At 39.8% G+C, this 16,307-nt stretch overlaps 1 protein-coding gene and 1 non-coding gene across 7 annotated transcripts in view; both read right to left on the bottom strand.

Annotated features, from left to right (window-relative positions):
* Window positions 1-3,897: 3,897 nt before the first annotated feature.
* WIPF1 (WAS/WASL interacting protein family member 1) overlaps window positions 3,898-16,307 on the bottom strand; it is a 116,570-nt gene continuing 104,160 nt past the window's right edge. For all 6 annotated transcript variants that reach the window (XM_021668972.2, XM_012462349.3, XM_012462350.3 and 3 more), the window contains 3 exons: window positions 11,924-12,136; window positions 11,092-11,205; window positions 3,898-6,944 (listed from right to left, as the gene is read on the bottom strand). In XM_021668972.2, coding sequence (XP_021524647.2) covers window positions 6,889-6,944; window positions 11,092-11,205; window positions 11,924-12,136 — 383 coding nt within the window. In that variant the 3' untranslated portion in view covers window positions 3,898-6,888. The remainder of the gene's footprint in view (window positions 6,945-11,091; window positions 11,206-11,923; window positions 12,137-16,307) is intronic.
* LOC135273721 (U7 small nuclear RNA) lies at window positions 10,233-10,295 on the bottom strand. The gene has a single exon (XR_010341533.1). It is a non-coding gene; the product is annotated as a U7 small nuclear RNA (small nuclear RNA).

The following is a 16,307-nucleotide window of genomic DNA, read 5'->3' on the forward strand; positions in this document are numbered from 1 at the left end:
CCTGGACTCAAGTGATCCTCCTGCTTCAGCCCCCTGAGTAGCTAGGACTACCGGCACATGCCATTATGCCCAGCTAATTTTTAAAATTTATTTGAGACAGGCTCTGGCTATGTTGTCCAGGCAGGTCTTGAATTCCTGAGTTCAAGTAATCATTCTACCTCAGCCTCCCAAAGTCTTGGGAATACAGGTGTGAGCCACCGTGCCTGGCCATGGTAGTGTGTCTTGATGGTATAAAATTACTATTTTCATTATTGTGTTAGATGTTTTTCATTTTCCCCATGGTGGCCTCCTTTGGGACTGTCCATGCTTTTGCTCCAAGAGTAAATCTCGAAGGAGCAAGCATAAGCAGCAATTTTCCTTGTGTGCACACAGCCAACCAAACAGCCCTATGGCCGTGGTGAAGAGCATTCCAGAACCAGTGGTAGGATGGGGTTGGGTTGTACCTACTGGCTGAAGTTTTTGTTAGATCTAGAATTTAATCTCATACTTGGTTCTGGGACTAGTACTTAAAAACTTCCTGTTGTATCATGTATGTCTCTATATTCCTAGTGCTTAATAAACTGTAGTTCCTCAACCACTGTTTGTTGATGATTTGAATAAGTAAATGTACAAATAAATATCAGAGTGTACATAATACATTAAATCATGTAGGTTTTCCCAATTATTTGCTGCTATTTGTTTTTGGAACTGATCTGAAATAGATAGCATTTTGATGGGTGACCTTTAACTTACCAAGACAGACAGAAAACAGGAAAAGGGTGGGAGCCCCTATGACTAAAATGTATTTATGTGAAGTCCATGATGGATATTCCAGGTGTTCTGGCAGGCATCTTCCTGGCCAAAACTTAAGCTGAATTTGAGCTCAACGTCGAATAACAGCTGGGCTTGTTTTCCAGGTACCTCAGAGTTCAAATTATTTTCCTAGATAGGGCACGTTCTGGGGCTTTTGACTCTAATGCAAAGTGGGCAATGCAATGACCACGTTATTTTAGAGACATTTACAGGTCACTCAGGGAGGACAAAGGAAGCAAACACTTTGGCTCTCTTCTATCTGTCACTCACAGGAAGCTGATGGCTTAAAGTTTTTAAGACATTCACTTTGGTTGAGTTCTCCACCAGAAGCTGAGCAAGGCAGAATTGCCAGGGCAGGTCCAGGTTTTGTGAGGTCTGAAGCTTTAGATAATATAAGGTGTCCAATTAAGAAAAATAATATAAAAAACTAGATATGAAAATGAGTACTTAACTAGAAGCCCCAGCCAGGCACAGTGTCTTATACCTGTAATCCTTGCACTTTAGGAGGCTGAGGTGGGAGACGCTTGAGGCCAGGAATTTGAGACTAGCCTGTGCAATATGGCGAGATCACTCCTCTTTACAAAAAAAAAAATTAAAAATTAGCCAGGCATGGTTGTGCACTTGTAGTCAGTCCCAGTGACTCAGGAGGCTGAGGCAGGAGGATTGCTTGAGCTCAGGTATCTGAGGCTGCAGTGAACTGTGATCATGCCACTGTACTCCAGCCTGGGTGACAGAGTGAGACCCTCTAAAATAAAAATAATAATAAAACAGAAGCTAACCCCACCTTGTAAGTGGGGGATCCCAAAGCTTGAGCTGAATTAGCTTCCTGTAAATGCACCTCTATAATAATGGAAGCCATATTTTAAGACAAAGGTATTTGTGCTAGAATGTTGACGGATGGGACATTTCTAAACATTTATCAGTAAGAGAAACACATACATGCTAAATGTAAGTCCAGATATAGACATTAAATGCCATGTGTTCAGGCTGGAGGGAAGTGAGGCTGTGGGGAAGACAAGGGAGAAGGGAACCGCAGACTATCAGGTACCCAGGGAGCCTTCAATTAGTTGGAATGTTTAGGTACCTTGGAATCCTTGAATTTACCTTTCAAATTAATCTGAACCCAAAAGATGTAACTTATTGGTCATCAAAAATCTTTCCAAATTACTGTTTTTTTTCCCAAGGTTCCTGTAGGTTTAACAATTTTTAAAAAAACTAGCGTTATTTACCATGACATTGAGATTAGAAAAAAAGAAAGCAAATAAATTACTTAAGGGGGTAAGAACATGTGAAATACGTGCCTTCACCCTTACTAGAAAGCCCTGTGGCATGGGTGGCTGAAGTTGCATCCATGCCTGTTTGGAATGGGTGCTGGCCTCCTTAACTGCCACTCAGAAATCACTTGACCACTACAATCGTGGTGGGGATCCAGTTATGAATAGGTCATTTGTGGTGAAGCTGGTCAACAGTAAGGGCTTGATAAAAATTTATTAAATGGGTGAATCAAATAAATAATTCCACTTTGAACCAATGAGGCCAGACTTGAAAGCAATTTTTATTCCTAAAGATTCTGTAACTGAATTTTGTTAGACTTCTTTGGCTCTGTTTGAGAATTCTGTCATGAATATGGCCTAGGTTTGATGGCAAAAGGATTAAAAAATGAAATGGAGTTAATTTTCACTGAGTACCTAACATATGCCAGGTATCTTGTTTGGTGTTTTCATATTTACTTATTTATTTTAAAAAATATGTATTTTTCAATAAACCACCTACAAAGCTTCTGGGTGTGTATTATTTAAGCTTTGTAGCCATTTTGTAGGCAAGGAAGCTAGAACTCAGAGGACTTAAGTAACTTGTCTGTGGCCTCACAGGGAGCAAGTGGCAGAGCCAGAATCCAAATGCAGGTTTGTGAGCGCACGGCTTTTGCTCTGATGCTGTAAACTCTCATTTGGCCTTTTTCTTCCAGCCAATGTGAAAGACACATGAAACAGTGAGAGAGAGAGACAGTAAGGACTATGAAGATGGGACAGTACAGTGAGAAGTCACACTGCTTGTCTGTCATCAGTGCATCATTTGGGGCCTTGAATTACCCAGCTGTGAGCACAGATGGTTGGACTGGATGGCCTCTGAGTGGGGTGACCACATGGCCCAATCTTCCAAGGCAACCCAGATTTCTACCTGTTGTGCCACTGCAACTATTATCCGCACCCCTTCCACTCTCAAAAATGTTCCATTGTGGATCATAAATTCTAAGGTCGCCCTATCTGTGAGGTTCTTTCTGGCTCTTAATTTCTGTTATTTCATATTGAACCTAATAATACTTCTTTGGTGACTGAAGCACTGTAAAATTTCATTTTCCAGGCCTGGGGGGACAGGGAGGACAGTAGGTGAGGTGACCCTTGTGTAGAGGTTGCTTTGTATTTCTGATATGGATATTTTTTCAATCTAGGAGCTAGAACTCATTTCCTTTAAAAGTACACTAGTAAATTCCCTTCTAGTGGATTTGGCTCCAATTAATTTAGGATCATTATATAAATATTTTTTCCTACCTCACACTAACAGTGGCTACTCCTTATTGTGTGCTTACACTAAGGCTAAATATTGAATACGTTATCTCATTTAATGCATATATTAATGCTATAAGATAGTTCCTTACCTATACAGGTTTAGTGAAGTGACTTGAAAGTAAGACATGGAGCCAGGTCTTCCTAGGCTCTTAACCATTCTTCTGTATTGAGATCTGTATATACACACACAGCAGATAATTAAGAATGTTATTATCAGGCTCCTAAATTCCCATTGGCCTTTCCTGTATTTATCAGTAACCATGCCAGTCTTTGTAATTTCATCTTCCATTGCTTCTACCATCCATCTTTACCTCCTAAGTAGAAATATCTACCTCAAATAAATAGATTTTGACTAAGATGCAGATTCTCAGAAAAGATGGGATTAGCAAGTAGGTGCAATGAATATTTACTTACTCATACAAACCTTTTTTTTTCTTTCTTTTCCACAGTACAAGACAGAAAACAGATACTTTTTTTTTTTTTTGGTTTATATTTACATAAACAGTATTTAAAAGAAAAACCACCAGTTAACACCATATCATTCTGCTTTTATTTATTGTCTGGCTAACGTACAAAGATGCAGATATCTAGGGTAGTCTCTACACTACCATTTACATTATCCTGATGACACAGATACCAAAATGTGTCTGTTTACATAGTGCATGGTATGAAAAAAATTTTTTCTTCCTCTACAGTTCTTGACTATAAGGAGGGAAAAATTAATTTCATGCCAACATTTTTTTGGGAACTTTAACAATCATCCCATTTCTGCTTCTAAAACAAAACTGGTATTACAATTTAAAATATAAAGACCTAACAGTTTTTACAAATATGCAAACAATCTGCTACTTAGACATAAAAAAAGTTGATTTCTTTTAAATCACAAAGTAAGGCACCATTGGATTATTAAACATTTTTCTTGGCTTTTGCTAAATAAAATGCATAGTGAAATAAATACCGAACACTGAGTTTTAATACTGTAATACATTTCAATATAAAATAATAGGTGAATGTTAAAATACCGTATTACATATTGAATACATTTATCCGGAAATTATATGGAAAAAACACACATGTAAGCTCTGATTTCACGGAAGAAAATATTCATTTTTGTGATTTTCCATAATTTAAGATTTTGCCACAGAACTTATTCAAAGTTTTAGATGCAATTAGATTGCAAACTTTAAAAGAAAGAGTGTAGGTGTATTAAAGAAACATTCACTTAAAAAATACAGACTGAAACATCTCTATTCCAGATGAATGGCAACTTTTGGCTCTGACTGTGTTTCAAATTTAGAATGGTACCGGCAAAGTTGAGATATATAAAGGAACTGTCCAATTCTTACTACCCCTTATAAAATTCAGACCCACTTTCTTTGGGTCAGACTTCTCTTCGCCATATTTTCTAGGAAGGGCAAACTCTATCTTTTGTGAAGTGGGTCATTTGGCTTTATCATAAGGATGTTTTTCACTGTTGAAATTAGATCAAAGAATCCCAAATAAATGATGCTGCTAAATTACCAAAATGCTAGAGATTAAATTTTTTTTTTTTTAAACCAACACTTGGCCAAGCTTGTTATACCTTACTATTTCTTGATTCTCTTTGAGTAAAAAGCCCACTTGACTGTATGGAAGACAGATGAATGGTCAAGGAGAGAGGAAGCACATTCTCTAATGTACTAAATCTAGGACTTTGGCAAGGAAGTTATAAAAATATAATATATTCAAATCAGTAACTTCATAATTTATTAGACATCCCATTTATTAGAACTCTTAAGTTCTTTTTCTTTTATATAAATGAAACATTTATTTTATAAATAGAAATGCATCTTTCAGGATTTTCTTTGGGTTGGTTTCTTGTTAGCATCTCCCAGTAATACATGAATAACACGCTGAAACCATGATACAATGTTTAGGTAGATATACATATACATATGTGGTCATGTGTTTTTAAAAAACAAGTAATGGTAATTTTAAACATAACCATATAAAATATCTAAGTGGAAATATTTTTTTACCAACTCTATAGCTAGATTTAAAATTTCAGAAAAAGTGTAAACAAAATCATTTAAAAACAGGCAAGGCTGGCCCTTCCCTATGGTCCTTTAGTGGAGATGTACTTGCATAGATCCTAGACAAATGATGCAAAACAGATTCCCTCCAATTTCTACCAGGAATTCCACTAGCAATCTCCCTAATTTGCTCAACCCTTACATAAGCATCAGATTTAGATTTTTAGAGTTTTGCCTACCAACTCAAATTTGTTCCCTTCTTCCATGTTTCTGCTTTGATACCTTTCCCTGACTTTCTTCCCCTCCTACCAAACCTTCCTAGTCTCTCCTAGCCTCAGGAGCTTGCTCAGCCAGAGAGGAACAAAAGCTGCTTCCAATTCACAAGGCACAAGTCCAACTGACAAGTGAGCATGTGAGCCAGCTGGTTCTGAGCCCGGAAGCCCTGACAGGCTTTCTGTTTCTTTCCAATGGCTTTATTCCACATGACCTTAGTAAACCGTACTCCATCAGTTTTGACCTTGGTACCGTGAAGCAACACTTGTATACAGATATTAAGGGAAGAGAGAAAATAAGGGAGCAAAATCTAAGGTCGAACTGTCTGTCAAACAAGGTGCTGGGTCCTAATTTTATTTTTAGTTGCCTCTTGAATCACGCAAGCCCATCTTGCCTTTTTTTGTTTTTGAAACGAGGTTTCTGCACTAGCTTCCATCTTCCAGACTCGTGCTGTCTAAGACAGTAGCCACCAGCCACGTGTCGCTACTGAGCACTTAAAAATGTGACTAGTTCAAATGGAGATGTGCTGTAAGTATAAAATATACTCTGGATTTTGAAGATTTAGTACCAAGAAAGAATATAAAATATCTCATTAAAATTTTTATGTTGATTACAGATTGAAATATTTTGGATGCCTAGGGTTAAATAAAATATTAACTTCACTTGTTTAAAATATACTAGAAATTTAAAAATTGCATATGGGGCTCACATTATATTTCTGTTGGACAGCTCTGTCCTAGAACCGAGCTCAGACTGCCAAAGGTTGGACATCCTGTGACTGTAAAAGTTTCCTGCGAGCTCTCTTACTCAGCAACTTGCTTAGGTGGTTTGTGGTTCATGGACATAGGAGGCCAAGCATGCGAAAAAGGCAAGGAGAAACAGCTCTCAGGGACTTTCATAATTACAGTCTGTAGCAAATAAGCAGTGAATGTCTGAATTTGGTTGGTCGAAAGCAGAGATGCAATTCATCTCTGCCTATTTCCACAAAAGCCTATCGACCCAGGCAGCCAGCACAGGCCGGTTGCAGCTGAAGCAAGCAATAGCCTGGAGAATAAACACAATATGAAAAGCTAGGTGCATTTCTTACCGATTCCCACCCCACACACGCATATTCCCACTCACCCTCCCACCTTTCTTCCTGCCCATACAAGGGGCACAAGGCAAGAAGCGTGGAGGAGGGTGTGCAGTTCTTCAATAGCAACAGAAGCAGCTCTTGAGCTCGGGTAGAGAAGAGCAGGCAAAGATCACCTCGGGATGGGAGGGAGTGGTGGAGCACCCCTTTCTCTTCGGTTGGATCCACCTTGGTGAAAAAAGACAAAATATAATTTTGGTTAGAAAGCTGATGTTATCACTGTGGAAACTCGGGCATGGTGGCACAGGTATCCACTACCTCATCCCTACGACCAGGGCTGTCAGCTAACTGGCATATGTTGTGGATGAGAAGTGAGAGGTGAAAATAAGCAAGTAGTGTTCTGAATATACATTATGGTGGATGATCCATCACTGGCTCCCAAGTACTGGCATAAAGTTAAAGAATCGTTTTCTTCTTATCATATAGTGTGTGTTTATTATGGATTCAGAAAATATGGATGAGTAAAAACAAAACAAAGAACTCACTCATTCCTCCACCACCCAGAGAAAACCTATTATGTGTCGATTTTTAACTTAGAAACAGTTCCCCTTTTTCTTCCAGAAATAAGATCATATGGTCAGTTTTAACATTTTCAAAGGCATTACTCTTTGCAAAGATTATTAATGACAGACTGCATTCCAAAATATGAGTATACTACAGTCTATCTAGTCAATTCCCTTTTGTTGGGCATTTAGGTATCTTTTACTTTTTAAACAAAGCTTTTTCTGACAGTAGCCATCCTAATGTGTGTAAAGTTGTATATCACTGTAGTTTTATTTGCATTCCCTAAAGACTGGTGATGTTGAGCATCTTTTCAAGTACTCTGTCAATGTGTTCTTTTAAAAGTTACTCATGGCTAGGTGTGGTGGCACACACCTGTAATCCCAGCACTTTGGGAGGCTGAGGAGGGAGGATGGCTTGAGCTCAGGAGTTAAGAGACCAGCCTGTGGAACATGGCAAAACCCCATCTCTACAAAAATTAGTCGGGCATGTTGGTGTGCGCCTGTCTCATAGTCCCAGCTACCTGGGAGGCTGTGGTGGGAGGATCACCCGGACCTCAGAGGTCAAGGCTGTAATGAGCCAAGATTTCACTACTGCACTCCAGCCTGGGCGACAAAGTGAGACCTTGTCTCAAAAACAAAACAAAAACAAAACCAAGCTATTCATGGGCTATCAGACCACCGTACTAGGCTTAAAACCCATTCACATAAAAAAAAAATTCATTTACTACACAAACATTTGTTGAGGATTTAACAGGTGTTTGGCATGAGGTCAGGTGCTCAGATGCTGTGAGTAGGTCTGCCCGGGGCACGTGTCATTCAGGTAGGTCTGCTCTAACCACTGCTCTGAGACTCAGTGGGCTGGCACTGGCAGATTCCTCAGTAGGCATCTTGACAGTGACCCTAGTAGTCCATTCAGGGATTTTTAAGAAAGAATCACATTTCTGAGCAAGGAAAGGAACACTGAGAGAGGTGCCTCTTCCTCTCACCATCCCAACCAAATATTTTCTTGGGCAAGCATCCGAGAAAAGACTCATCTGGATGTAAACCAGACAGCTATCATGGAGCCTTGGCCATCAACTGACCCACCACAAGTGGTTAGTAGAATGAGGGCTGGCCTTGTCCAAAGCTGTAATTTCAGGGCACTCCGAGTGCACTCGGTACAGCTCAGGGCTGTCTGGGTGTGCTCTCAGGCTGTGCGCTGGGAGGCTGAGGCAGCTGCAGAAGCAGAAGAAAACTTGGTACTTGACAGTGCCTTATTTATTTTTGTTGGATAATCTATTATCATTATAAAATATTAAACATGCCTAATGCTGGAAATATTTAAGGCAAATCTACGGAAGATTTTAGTAGACAGTGGATATTAATTCACCAATTTGAAAACTACTTTTAGGCTAGGTGTGGTGGCTCACGGCTGTAATTCCAGTGCTTTGGGAAGCTAAGAGAGGGGGTACTTGAGACCAGGAGCTCAAGACCAGCTTGGGCGACAAAGAGATATCCTGTCTCTACAAGAAAATTTTTATTTTATTTTAATTTTTTTTTTTTGAGACAGAATCTCACTCTGTTGCTTAGGCTGGAGTGCACTGGTGCAATCTCGGCTCACCACAACCTCTGCCTCCTGGGTTCAAGCAATTCTCCTGCTTTAGCCTCCAGAGTAGCTGGGATTACAAGCATGCACCACCACGTCCCACTAATTTTTGTATTTTTTTAGTGGAGACAGAGTTTCACCATGTTGGTCACACTGGTCTCAAACTCCTGACCTTGTGATCCACCTGCCTTGGCCTCCCAAAATGCTGGGATTACAGGCGTGAGCCACTGCACCTGGCCAAGAAAATTTTTAAAAAGAAATAGTTGGAAATGCCCTTTATGTTTCAGGCTCTGTGCCTCTCTAGGAAGATGCAATAATGAGCAGGACACGGTTCTAGTCCTATGTTGCCTACTTGAATCTTAAAGGACGATGGGGGAAAAATATGCTTTGCTATTACCTTCAAAATCTAGAGAGTACAGGGAAGATGGTCTGTTACTGATTTAAAAATACAAATAATACTTAGAATAAGAAGCTTATAAGAAGTCAGGAAAAATATTTAGAGTCTATATGAACAACTCCTTAAAGTAAATTCATTCATTGGTGCCCAAGAAGGAAGAAGGGCTGTACTCTTATCAAAACAGAAGCCCTTCTTCTGGTGAACACACACACACACACACACACACACACACACACATATGCACATGCACACACAGCATTCAAAGATATTTGTCTCATGTGAAAACATACTTTTCACTAAAAATTCCAATCATCAACTCTTATATGATAATTTTATTACAGCTATACCTCTTTATTAGGTATTGTCTATGAATGCAGTCTTCCACATAAACAGATTTTTTCCTTTTAAGCAGTAGTATTCTGTTTTCTTCTAGCATTTGTCCGTGGAAATTTTCCTATATTTTCTAACTCTTTAAATTTTTCTACAGAGGCACAAAGCACAGTTTGACTCAATTAATTTAATCCCATTTAACCCAACAGAAACATGTGGTGGTGTCCTGTGCTGTGACACACAGTGCAGCCTTGTTCCTGTCTCCTCCTCTGACCTGGGACTGCCATCTGACACTTCTCTCTCATGGTAGTGATTTTGCTTCTCACCAGTCTTAACTTCAGCTGTTATTAATCTCCTATAAGGTTGGGAACCAACCAACCAAAAATTACTTTAAACTGTGTTAGGAAAGAATCAGTAAGCTCTGAGTACGTGTAAGACACTCTGCTAGGGAGTGAGGCCATGGCAAGGGCTGCCGTGACAGGTGTTTGACTTGCTTGCTTACGTTTTCTCTATTTCTGGTTTGGGAATTTGGCTCTGAGGCTAAGGCTGCCCGAACCTAAGCCTCATCAGTGACATATGCATATTTCATGCTAATTCTTTCTTAGTTGTATATATTTATTGTATTTTTTAAAGTAAATTTAAGAGGCTTTCCAGCAAAACCCTGGAAAGCCTGCTAGACAAATTCTAAAAGAGCTGTAACACTTCCTATACATTTACTGTTATGAAATTCCAGTCTGTCTGTTTTCTCTTCTTGTTCACATTTCTTCTTCAATGGAGGAAAAGCAATTTACTTCTTTATGGTAGCATTACCTACATTAGCAGAACAACAGAAATAATTTAAATGTTCATGGGAATGGTAAGTTACTATATGCAAAAATAAAAACCATGTGATGATAACATGGATACTGTTTACTAAGCAATGTTATGTAAACCCCGCCACCAAAAAACTGTACTCTGTCATTATAACTACATAAAAAATCAGAATTATATGGATAAAAAATTGGACAAGAATCTGATAAAATGAAAATATCTATTATGTGGAGAGATTATAGATATATTTAAATTTTCATGTAATGCTCTGTAAAGCTATGATTGTACTACATTTGAAAGATCAAGGCAGTTACAGGAAATTTTTGTTATAATTAATCAGACACATGCCAATTTCAAAACTAGAAGGAATAGGAGATGGCTCTACTTGTGCTGTCTCAGGAAGATGAAAATGGAGGAAGATTGTCCAAAGGAGCAAAATAATAAAATTTAATACTAGCAAACCACAGTATTTTCAGCTTGTAATGACATATTAAAATAACTGTTTCTCATATGCATTCTGGGCATCTGCAATTTCCTCACTGCCTGTGGAAGGGGAATTTACTAGAATGTAGATGGTTCCAAAGGGTTCTCTACCCCACTCCAGGCAAGAGCCTGGATTTTCCATACAGCCCAGGAGTCACTCAGGCTATTCAAGCATGAATCTTCAAAACCCTCGGCAGAAATACTCACTCCGGCTTTCATTTCTTGCCAATTTACTGGGATAACTTTTGGTCGTTGGTACATATGGCTCTGGAGGTGGCAAATCGGAAATTGGATGGAAGTAGAATCTGCTTTCCCACTCATCTGGGGGGAGAAACAAGCAGTATCTTCAGTGACAGACAATCTGCTATGAAGATTTACATAACGAAAGGCACAGAATGAACCAGAGAGAACCACAGACATCAGTGCTAGTTTTTATGCCTAGAAGTTTACAGAAAAGCTGGAAGTGCTACAAAGGTCATGGATTAGTACACTGATATATATATATATATGTAATCTCAGGCCTGCAAATCAAAGCAAAGTGGTTTTTAATGAGAGTGATTGGGATCCAGTCAGTCCCTCTTAGGAGCTGGGGGCTAAGGTATGGGACCCCTTTTTCCATACCAGCAGGCCCAGGAATAACTGGGACCACTCTGATAACAATGGCAGAGATATGCAGCATAGCAAGAGCCACTGGGCTTCTTACCTACAGTGAACTGTTTAGAAATGTACATAATAAGAAGGCAAGCTATAAAGAGGTTCTTTTCTGAATCCTTGAATCTCTGTAAAGTTAACTAAAACGAGACTCAAAGAATAGATCAGAGAAAAATGATCCGCCATTTTGGGAACTGGGGAAGGGGGATTACTATTTTTAATTTGAAATCAATGGTGGGCCTTAGAATGGTTAGACAGTTGGATCAGTGCAATGGAGTGTGATAATGACGGAACAAGAAATTAAACTCAAACAAACAAACCATACATACAAACAGATTTACCATTTAGTTGCTGTCCTATAGCTTAGGGAGCTGGGACCACACCTCACCTTCACATGGAGAGTCTTGGTAGCCATTTCTAATAGATGTTGCTGGTGGAGGTGGGGGAGGTGCCCCAGCACTGGGCCTGTCAGGAGGAAGGGGAGGCCTGGGTCCACTCCTGGGACTATCTACTCCACTCCTGGACGGCAACTGAGGGGTGGCAGGCAGGGCCCGAGACGTGCTGCCGTTTCTGTTTATTGGAGGAGGTGGTGGGAGGGGGCCTGAAGCAAAAGAAACACTTAGTGTAGAACCTTACATCCACATTCCATTACAGTGGTCACCATCAGTGTAAGGCTGATGGGGACCAGCCGGACACATGCCCTTTAACTAGGGTGGAGATTTTCTAGGAGATTTGGCTGGGGAATGAGTAAACACACAGAAACACAAAAATGCACTTGTGTATTCATGTATATGAAAACAAGTGCATACTGATAGCTAAATGGCTGTTTTGGCTTTGAGTTTGCACTGAGATTGGAGATGGCACAATGAAATTGAAAACAAGTGAAAATCTGTTTATACTGACAACCATATAATTGAAAAAACACTATATAATCCTTTAAAGAGCTATTTTGAACTAATCACTGTGACATGAAATAATTCTTAAAAAAGAATAGGATAGTTATGAAATTATTTTAGGTCTTCAGAAGAATGAAGTTCTTTAAATGCACAGTTTTGTTGTTAATTACACAAGCACGTTTCTGTGATGCATACGATCTGTTTCCAGAAGTGGCATCAGGAAACCAAATGCCAGTCATCCTGAGAGCAGGAGTTCCTCCTTGGTTCTTCCTCTTTGGAGAGGCAGATGAACACAGGGAGTGACAAACAGCTAATCAACATCTGTGGCTATAAATGCTAATGTGAGTTCTGACCCTGAGCAAGCTGGTACCCTATGGAACTTGGTTTCCTAGCTATAAAAGAGTGCCAGATGGTCACCTGTCTTATAGCACTGCTGCCAGAAAAAACCAGTGAAAACACAAATAAAAAAATACTATGGAAGTATTTGAAACCATTTTTAAAATGTAGCAGTATGGTATAACCTTAAGTTTTTTAAGTTCCTAAAGAAAAATTCAAAGTAAATTATTTTTGGTAATACAAAAGAACCATCTTGCTTTTCCTGTCCTCCAAATGCAGCAGCTATTTGAGTAGTCAGTAAATTAAAAAAACAAAACCCAAAACTTGAGCATTTTCCAATGTAAATCAAAATGGCCTTAGTTATTATTCGTGATCTCCAGCAGTGTTCCCCTTGTAAGATGCTGAATTTTATGTGAATACAAAAAATTCACGGTGCTATAAATAAATATCTTATTAGCTATAGATTCAGAATCCAATTAGGAACCTTAAATTGAACAACCTGCCCACTGTAGATATCCCTGACAGAAAGTCTTGGCTCAAACATTTTACGACGGTGGGAGGCACTGCCTAGCCCTGGTTGGTCTCTCAAGGAGTCTTCAGTGACTCACCTGGTAGTGGTTATTTATTACCCTATCTGCTTGTCATTGTTGGAGTCCCAGGTAGCAAGAGTTGATTGAGGAAAGTGTCTTATTTGCTGTGGGTTTAAGTTCATTGGTGATACCACCATACAACTGTCACTACATGCAAACTCCACTTCCAATATGATGGGGCCCTGTACAATGTAACTTGATCAACTTCATCTCCTTTTTTTTTTTTTTTTTTGAGACAGTTTTGCTCTTGTCACCCAGGCTGGAGTCCAATGATGTGATCTTGGCTCACTGCAATCTCCGCCTCCTGGGTTCAAGCAATTATCCTGCCTCAGCCTCCTGAGTAGCTGGGATTACAGGCATGCGCCACCATGGCCAGCTAATTTTTTGTATTTTTTAGTAGAGACGGGGTTTCACCATGTTGACCAGGCTGGTCTTGAACTCCTGACCTCAGGTGATCTGCCCACCTCAGCCTCCCAAAGTGCTGGGATTACAAGTGTGAGCCACTGTGCCTGGCCTCTTTTTCTTTTTAAAGTAAATGGTCATGTTCATGTTCCTAACTCTCGAATCCCGTGGCTTCCTGCTCCAAATCCTGGCAAGCACAATAGGAAAGATGTCTATTTCCCACTAGCAGAATAACAGAAATGATTATTTATTGAATATAACTACACTCCAGGAAATAAGATAACGACTATACATGCTTATCTCATTAAGTTCTTACAACAACGCTGAGAGGTACAGGGACAGAAGACAAGGCCTCAGAAATTTTGGAAGCTTAAAAACTCATCAGGAGACTGAGGGGAGGAGCCAGAATCTGACTCCAAATCTATCAGATTCCAAGGCCCACTCCCATAATAATGAAGCCAAATGACTCAAAATACAGAGGGCCTTTGATGAACTCTCATATGCTCCTTGTGGGAGTGTAAACTGGTAAAAAATTTCTGGAAGGCAATTTGGCAGTACCTATGAAATCCATAGTTTTACTATGCACACTCACTGACCCAGAAATTCCACTTACTGGAATTTGTCCAAAGGAAACACAGAGATGTGTACACATATTTTGCTACAAAAATGTATCACTGCATTATCTGCAACAGGAAAAATCTAGAGATGGCCCAGATGACCAAGTGAGGGGACTGGTTAAATAAATCAAGGTACATTTGTAGGATTTAATATTAGGTAGCTGTTAAAAATCAGGCTGTAGAAGAATAATATCAGCAAACATTAATGAGATACTGTTAAAAAGCAAATTAGCAACAATATATGTAGCATGATACCAAGTTTGTAAAACTGTACATTATATGCATTTTTAAAAGACTGAAAGGACACATGAAAAGAATGTTATCAATGATTGTTTCTGGATGGTGGCAGTGGATCACAGATAATTTTAATTTTCTTTATATTTTTCAGTATTTCTATAATAAACAAGTATGACTTACATGATCAAATGAAATAATAAATGTTATACGTCAATGCCTATCATATTTTGGGGAAGATTTAATCTGCTGACTCATCCATTTGGTAGGGCCAACGCACAATGGTTCCAAGGTGTGGTTCTCAAATTCTGCTGCACACTGTAATCACCGAGGAGCTTTTAAATGTCCTGATTCCCAGTCTGCATCCCAGACCAATTACACCAGAGACTCTGGGAAGGGCCACAGGCATTCGTGGTCTCTAAAGCTCCCTAAGTGATTCCAGTATGTAAGCAAGTTTAAAGAATGGTGATTCTAGGCCTGGCACAGTGGCTCATGCCTGTAACCCCAGGACTTTGGGAGGCCGAGGTGGGTGGATCATGAGGTAAGGAGATCAAGACCATCTGGCTAACACGGTGAAACCCCGTCTCTACTAAAAAAATATATAAAAAAAGTAGCCAGGTGTGGTGGTATGTGTCTGTAGTCCCAGCTACTCAGAAGGCGGAGGCAGAAGAATCACTTGAACCTGGGAGGCAGAGGTTGTAGTGAGCTGAGATCGCACCACTGCACTCCAGTCTGGGTGACAGAGCAAGACTCTGTTTCAAAAAAAAGAAAAAAAAAATATGGTGATTATGAGGTTCCTAAGCTCAGTGTCAAAGGTCTGTTATCTCTGCATAAAGGAAAGAAATGCCCCATTTCCAGACATGATAAGGTCTGTATGATGAGATTAAATTTTAAAAGGAGATAGTTCTACAGAGTTCATCCATAACCACTGTAAAACGAATTAAGTGAGTGTATTCTACTAAAAATGCCTATGGTAATTGAGACAGAGGTCAAACTCTAGGCAATCTTCCCATTTCCTTTCATATTCTGAAAGTTTGTCTCTGAGATCAAGGTTTCTCAACTGTGGACGGGGGCATTGGAAGGGTCTCAGATGGGCTTCAGCAGGCCCTCCAAGCCATGCGATAGCATGTGAATTCTGAGTTTAGGCCTGAGCATTTTTGTGAAGATGAAGTCTATATCTTTATTTGATTCTCCAAGGGATTTCTGTACCAGAGATGTTAACAAAGAGCAAAATGGACTTTTTAACATTTGTCTTTAATGAGCAGAGAAGTGGCCTCAAAGCCTGACGCATGAAGAGAGAAATACAGGAAAAGTTCATTAGCTCTTGAAGAACTGCACCTCTCGCTGGAATAACGGAGCCCTCCTGCAGGAGGTGGGAACTTACATTCCCAATTAAGCCCACCGAAATTCTCTCTAGGGAGGCAGGGTAGTAGACTGGGAAGTAGACTTCCCAGAATGGAGGATGAACGTGCCTCTTCGTTATTAACCAGCTCATGACCGTTTAACTTTATTGGCTAATGTCCTCATCTCTAAAACACCAACAGAAATGTTGGTCCTACTTTCCTCAGAGGTTTACATGAGGTCATGATCACGTGTTGCAAGCCACTTTAAAAGCACAAAGCAGGGCCGGGCGTGGTGGCTCACGCCTGTAATCCCAGCACTTTGGGAGGCTGAGGCGGGTGGATCACGAGGTCAAG

The sequence above is a fragment of the Aotus nancymaae genome, unplaced genomic scaffold (assembly GCF_030222135.1).
Source record: "Aotus nancymaae isolate 86718 unplaced genomic scaffold, 86718_ANA_hifiasm-v0.15.2.pri h1tg000008l, whole genome shotgun sequence".
NCBI classification, from domain to species: domain Eukaryota; kingdom Metazoa; phylum Chordata; class Mammalia; order Primates; family Aotidae; genus Aotus; species Aotus nancymaae.